The sequence below is a fragment of the Trichosurus vulpecula genome, chromosome 1, assembly GCF_011100635.1.
Source record: "Trichosurus vulpecula isolate mTriVul1 chromosome 1, mTriVul1.pri, whole genome shotgun sequence".
In the NCBI taxonomy this organism is placed as follows: domain Eukaryota; kingdom Metazoa; phylum Chordata; class Mammalia; order Diprotodontia; family Phalangeridae; genus Trichosurus; species Trichosurus vulpecula.
Window position 1 is genome coordinate 183,453,026 of NC_050573.1, and position 6,000 is coordinate 183,459,025.

At 45.2% G+C, this 6,000-nt stretch overlaps 1 protein-coding gene across 1 annotated transcript in view; it reads right to left on the reverse strand.

The window, feature by feature from the left end:
- DTNBP1 (dystrobrevin binding protein 1) overlaps positions 1–4,510 on the reverse strand; it is a 199,663-nt gene extending 195,153 nt beyond the window's left edge. Inside the window, exon 1 of the mRNA XM_036742061.1 lies at positions 4,227–4,510. Within this exon, the coding sequence (XP_036597956.1) occupies positions 4,227–4,282 (56 nt within the window). The 5' untranslated portion in view covers positions 4,283–4,510. The remainder of the gene's footprint in view (positions 1–4,226) is intronic.
- Positions 4,511–6,000: the final 1,490 nt, after the last annotated feature.

A 6,000-nucleotide genomic window follows, 5' to 3' on the forward strand; every position in this document is an offset into this window, starting at 1 on the left:
TGGAGATATTTCCTTACTGTGTCCTTGGTCTGGTCAAGTCACCCTTCCCAGCCTTGTTTTAAGTGCCATTTCAACTTCCTCAAATACCAATGAGGAAAGGAGTTATTAAAGTCCAAGTGCTGTGGCTCTGTCACAGACAATGAAAAGATTACAGAACTGCAAATTAGTTCCACTTTCTATTTGTTGTCCTCCTGCTGGTTTTATCCATAAATGCTCTTGGGATGATATGTCTCAGTTGGGTCTGAGAGCACATTTTCTTAATATTTGTTTTCATGCCCACTGTTCTTCCTTATTTTATGAGCTGATACAGATCACAATCTTTTACCACTCTTCTCCATAATGTTTTGGGAACAACTCTGTATTTGGAACTGGAGTTGCCTTTGGTTGCCATGTCATTCCACTTCCCAAAGAGAACAATTATCTTCTGGCTAAAATGGTTCTTGGGTGCTTTTGGTTTCCTTATTATTATGAGTATTCCTTTACACTGGCTAAGTTTTTTGCAGGAAATGGCGATAATCCAAATTAAAATAGTTGCTTTCTTTACATTTCCCATTTTTTGGTACAAATAGTCCATTCTAGTAGGTCAGGTTGAAGCTATTAGATCTTCTATCATTTTCTCAAATTTGATGTTAACTTTTACCTTTTACCTAACTGGTTGGCCTGATTACAGATAGCTGATTCTTATAAAGCTTAGGGTTAGGGTTAGTAAGCTTGGGGCTTACTGGATCCATTTCTTTTCAACTCACTACTCACAATATGCGGATGTGATGATTCGGAGTAATCCATAAGTCTTTGACTTCTTTCTTTTCTCAAACCTATTGTTTGAGTTCTATTTTTCAACATATTTTTCACCCTCACTCCTTGTGCCCACATTCACCCTGAAGTTAACAAGTATTAAGTAAAGGTTGATTTAATCAGAAATTACAAAGAATCAAAAATCGTTGTACAAGCTCCGTCACCAGAAATATCCCTCAAGTCTCTCCCTACTTTGGTACATTTTCTACACTACTACTGCCACAGTAATTTATATTAAGTGCAGATTTGATCATATTAAGCACTCAATAAAATCCAGTGGCTTCCTATTGCCACTAGAATCGAACATATCCTCCTCTATTTAGCTTTTTTAAAGCCCTGCACAACCTTGCCCCTACCTATCATTGTATCTTTTTCTCTCTCTCACTTTCTTTCTCATGCAGCCAGACTGGCCACTTCTCTATTCCCCACACATGATACTCCAATCTCCTATTTCTTTGCCTTTGCACTGGCTACCCTGGCTCCCAACCCCCATGCTTGGAACACACACCCTCTTTACTTCCACCTGAATCACTCTTTCTTCAAAATACGACTGAAGCACCCTCTCCTACATGAAACTTTTCCTGATCCCCTCAACTACTAGTTCCTTCACTCTCAAACTACCTTGTATTTAATCTTTAATTATATTTATTCACTATATTTATAGACTTGTCGCCCCAACTAGAATGTAAAGTCTTTGTAGATAGGAATTATTTAATTTATTTGTATTCCCAGCATACGGAACGTGCCTGGCAAAGTGTCATCTCCAGCAGGAAGAGTTTTCTTACTGCGTCCTTGATTTTGTCTGGTCCAGCCACCTTTCCCAGCTAAATTTTAAATACCATTGAAAAGCACTTAATAAATGCTTATGATTGATTTCTAACATAGCAGAACTTACCAATACTCACAATCCACTGGCACAGACATAATAGATCAGTTCCTTCTCTGGCTTCTTCAAATATGTGCCACCTGTCAGTTATTAGGCAGATGGTGTCTAATTAGTTTGCCAATTGACTGGAAATGGGTAAAACAAACCAAAGGACAGTGGTTTGAATCCAGGCTAAAGTGGTCCCGGGGAGCTAGCCCTGAACTGGCCTCAGTTTAGATAACCCCTAAGGGGAAAGATCAGTTTTCAAAGGTGCCCCTGAATAGTTCCTACACGTATAGATGCAATCCTACATATATAAAGTGTAAATTATTATTAATCCTCCTCATGCCAAATTCCCATGGTGCCACCTAGATGTGGCACTGGTGATTCTGTACTAAATACCCATCAGTATGCCCCACAGGAGAAATGTGACAAGAAATCCACCATTTTCAGCTAAGAGAAAAGCTGAAGATATCAAAGAATGCTCTAACACCACCAGCATTCTCTTAGTTCAGGTTCCATTTTGGGACAAAATGAAGCACTCAAAAATCTGCAAAAGTAGGCTTACTCTGCCCTAACATAGCAAGGATATGTAAGAAACATACAGTGGCACTTAGCTTTCCTCATCTCTACATGGAAATGTATCTAGTCACCAGAGCAGGAAATGGTAAAGGACACAGTAGCTCACTTGGTCTGCAGAAATCCACCAAATTCAAAGAGCCCTGGCTGCCCACAGCTAGAGCTATTCATGCTTTTGGAGTACCACTGAAAAGAGTTTCTTTTTATAAACAGCAAGGCTCTCTAGATGCTCCTGTTGCCATTCCAATTTTCCCTCTGCCTGACAAGCAAAAACCTGTTCTTTGTCTTCATCATGACCTCCAATTATGAACTCCCTGAAGGCAGGGACTATCTTTTATATCCCTAGTGCTTAGCACAGTGCCAAGTACCTAGTACACATTTAATAAATGTTTCCTGACTGAATGAATCCCTTAGTTCTTTCAGAGGCCATCTACTCCTGCAGTGGCTACACTTTCCCTCCTTCCCTTTTTAAGCCAGTTCAACTCTACACTGTATTCTTCTCTTGAATCCCTTGCCCCCCTTATCCTATCACTGACCTTGACCTGCCAAGCCTCAACTTCTCTGGGCTTAAGTTGTGCATCTATGAAATGACTGGGTTTGACTAGCTCAGGGTTTTGTGGATAGGGGGTCCCTGAACATGGATGGGAAAAATTTTACATCTTAATTGCAATATAATTGGTTTCCTTTGTAATCCCATTTTGTTTTATTCATTTAAAAATATTATTCTGAGGGGTCTACCAGTCTGGCAAAGGGGTCCATGACATTCAAAAAGTTTCAGAATGCCTGGAATAAATGATCACTAAGGTCCCTTCCAGCTCTACATCCAAGATCTTATGAAGTTATGTCTGAAATATCCAAAAGGCAGATATTGCTTGAACATCCTGTCAAAGAGGCCAAGAAGTTACTTAACTTCTATTTTGTATACAGAAACTTATAAAGCCACGCAAATTCACACTCTACTTTGAGAGGAACTCACAATCACCAGTGTTTTCCAAAGGGATTTGCAGCTAAACACAACTGACAGATTCCATTTTGAAATGATTCAAAGACAAAAAGTTCATTACGCATTAAAAGTTTTCTTCCGATATTTAAAACTTCCAAAAGGAACTGCATTAACCTCCAAATTATACTTCTATGACAATTTTACTTGGAGCAGGCTATAAAACGTCTTCGGAAGGCAAAGACTGAAAGACCAAGAGGCTGGGCCAAGGTTACCGCAGTGACTCAAGTGTCAAACTCTGCAGGGGCATGCAGAGACGCGTGGTAGGAGGGCTAGTTCTCAGACTGAGGTGCTGCCGACCTGGGGTGGGGTGAGGAATGGGGAAGCTGAGAAAGAGGAATGGGGGAATGGTGTGCCGGAGTGGTCCAGGCTCCAGGCTTCCCTCTCTCAGAGATGATGCCCATTCCCCAAAGTACTCTCGCAAGGAGAAGCCTCCTAAGTTAAATGCACGAAGACAAGTAGTAACCTCCCGAGGGGGACATAACCGAGCTCCGTCAGTGTGTCACCCCCCGGGTTCGGGAGAACAGAGAAAGTGGGGAGGAGGAGGAGTGAGGTTCACATGACTCTGCAGTCCGGCGGCTGCTGGGGACGGGACACAAGCGGGGGCACCAGCTCTGCCGCATCGCGGGTACAGCAGGAGGGAGGCGCGGAGAGCATCCAAAGTGGGGGGAGGGGAAGAAGAGGGAGGCGCGCTAAATGGGAGGAGGGAGGGGCGGAGGGGCAGGGCCAAGGTTGGGACAGAAGTTCCTCCAGCCCCTGCGGACTCGGGTAAAGTTCGTGACACTCAGCCGTGGCGCCAGTTCTCGCGCCCCCCCCCCCCCCCCCCCCGCCCCGGCCCGGCGGGAAGCGGGGCTGGAGGGCAAGAGGAAGGACTCGGGGTAGAGGCTCCGGCAGGATAGCTTCCCCCCATTGCCCGCCCCGTCCCCGGCACCTGAGGCCCCAGCTCCTCTCGGTCCACTTCCTCTCCTTCGCCCGCACTTTACCCACCCGGAGGTGAAATCCTGCTGCACACTCAGCAGCCTCTCTTTCAGGGTCTCCAGCATCTTCGCCGCCGCCGCCGGGGTCTCTTCCTCTTCCTGCTCCCCCTCCCCTCCGTCAGGGGCGGCCCCCTACCCAACAACTGTCACCCGCATACACATCCCCACGCCCAGGCCCCGCTCCCTCACACCGCCCCGTGCTCCCAGCGCGCCGCCCTCCGCTCCCGGACAGCAGCCGCAGCCCCCACCTTCCGCGTTCTCCGCCCCCAACCCCGGTGGCCACGCCCCCACCTCGCCTCCGCGCAGCCGTAATAGCTCCAGCCTTGGCTCAAAATTCGCTGAGGCTGCAGCGAGGCGGTCGGGGAAGCCTAAGGAAGCTGGAGAAGGCCGCTCCGCGCATGCGCGCCCCCGCCGCGTCTCATGCCCGCGCGCTGGGAAAGCAGCTCTGCGGCACTGAGCCACACACTCGCAGCCCCCCGCCCCCCAAAAAGTGAGAAGCTCAGCGAAAACTGTTCCTGGCTTTTTGCAATTGTAAAAAGATGCTAGAGGAGAGCTAGGCACCGGACCTGGAGTTAGGAAGACCTGAGTTCAGTGGTGATCTGAGACACTTAGCTGTGTCTCCCTTGGTGAGTCATTCAACCCTCTTTGCCTCAGTTTCCTCATCTGTAAAAAAGATCTGGGGAAGGAAATGGCAAACCACCCCAGTATCTTTACCAAAAACTCAGAGGTAAACAAGCTGAAGGAGATCTTTTATAGCAATCCCAACTCAGGATGCCTCTGTCACCCCCAAATTACAGTCTCTGTATGTGTTTAACCATAATGTGAGAAAGGAAGTTCTTAATGGAATAGGTTGTAAATATAGTATGATAAGAGAATGTCAAGGTGTCCATTGAAATTATAGATCCAGGATGTCTGTGTTTCTTTTGCCATTAACATGTCATAATATAACATGAGAAAACGTAAGAAAATCCCATTATTCAAGAAAGGGTGAGGTTCAAGGCACCTTGTCCTTGGTAGTCAGAAACGGAAGAATGCTCCTGGTCAGCTTCATCAGGCTTTGTAGTCCCTGACGCAGGAAGGGGTGTTTTGGGTTCACTCTGATAGCAAAGCAAAGCACAGCACAGCACGTCTGTTATGCCGGAGCACACAGGTATGGTAAGTTTAGCTCAGAGTGGGCCAAAAATGCCTTTTTCCTGATTGGCCAACCAAGTTTTAGGCCTTTCTCTGGTAAGGGGGGCCAAAATTACTTACAATGTTCACACACACACATACACACACACACACACACATACACACACACACATGCACACACTGGAAAGCACTTTGCATATATCACCTCATTTGATCCTCACAAAATTGCATGAGATATTATTCTCCATTTAATAGATGAGGAAGCTGAGGCTGGGTTTTAAACTGTGCTTACAGAGTGGAGAGCATGGGGGCAGAAAACTGAAATAAAGGAAGGAAACTGCATTAAGACTTGGAACACAAAAGCAAAAATAGATCTAATTAAAAGAGATAAAGAAGGAAACTATATCTTGCTGAAAGATACCATAGGCAATGAAGTCATATCAATACTAAACATGTATGCACCAAATGGAATACCATCTAAATTTTTGAAGAACTTCGATGAGTTTCAGGAGGTAATGATAATGAAACTAGATAATGAAACTATACTAGTGGGGGACTTCAACTTTCCCCTCTCAGAACTATACAAATCTAACAAAAAAATAAACAAGAAAGAAGTTAAGGAGATGAGTAAAATTCTGGAAAACTTAGATATG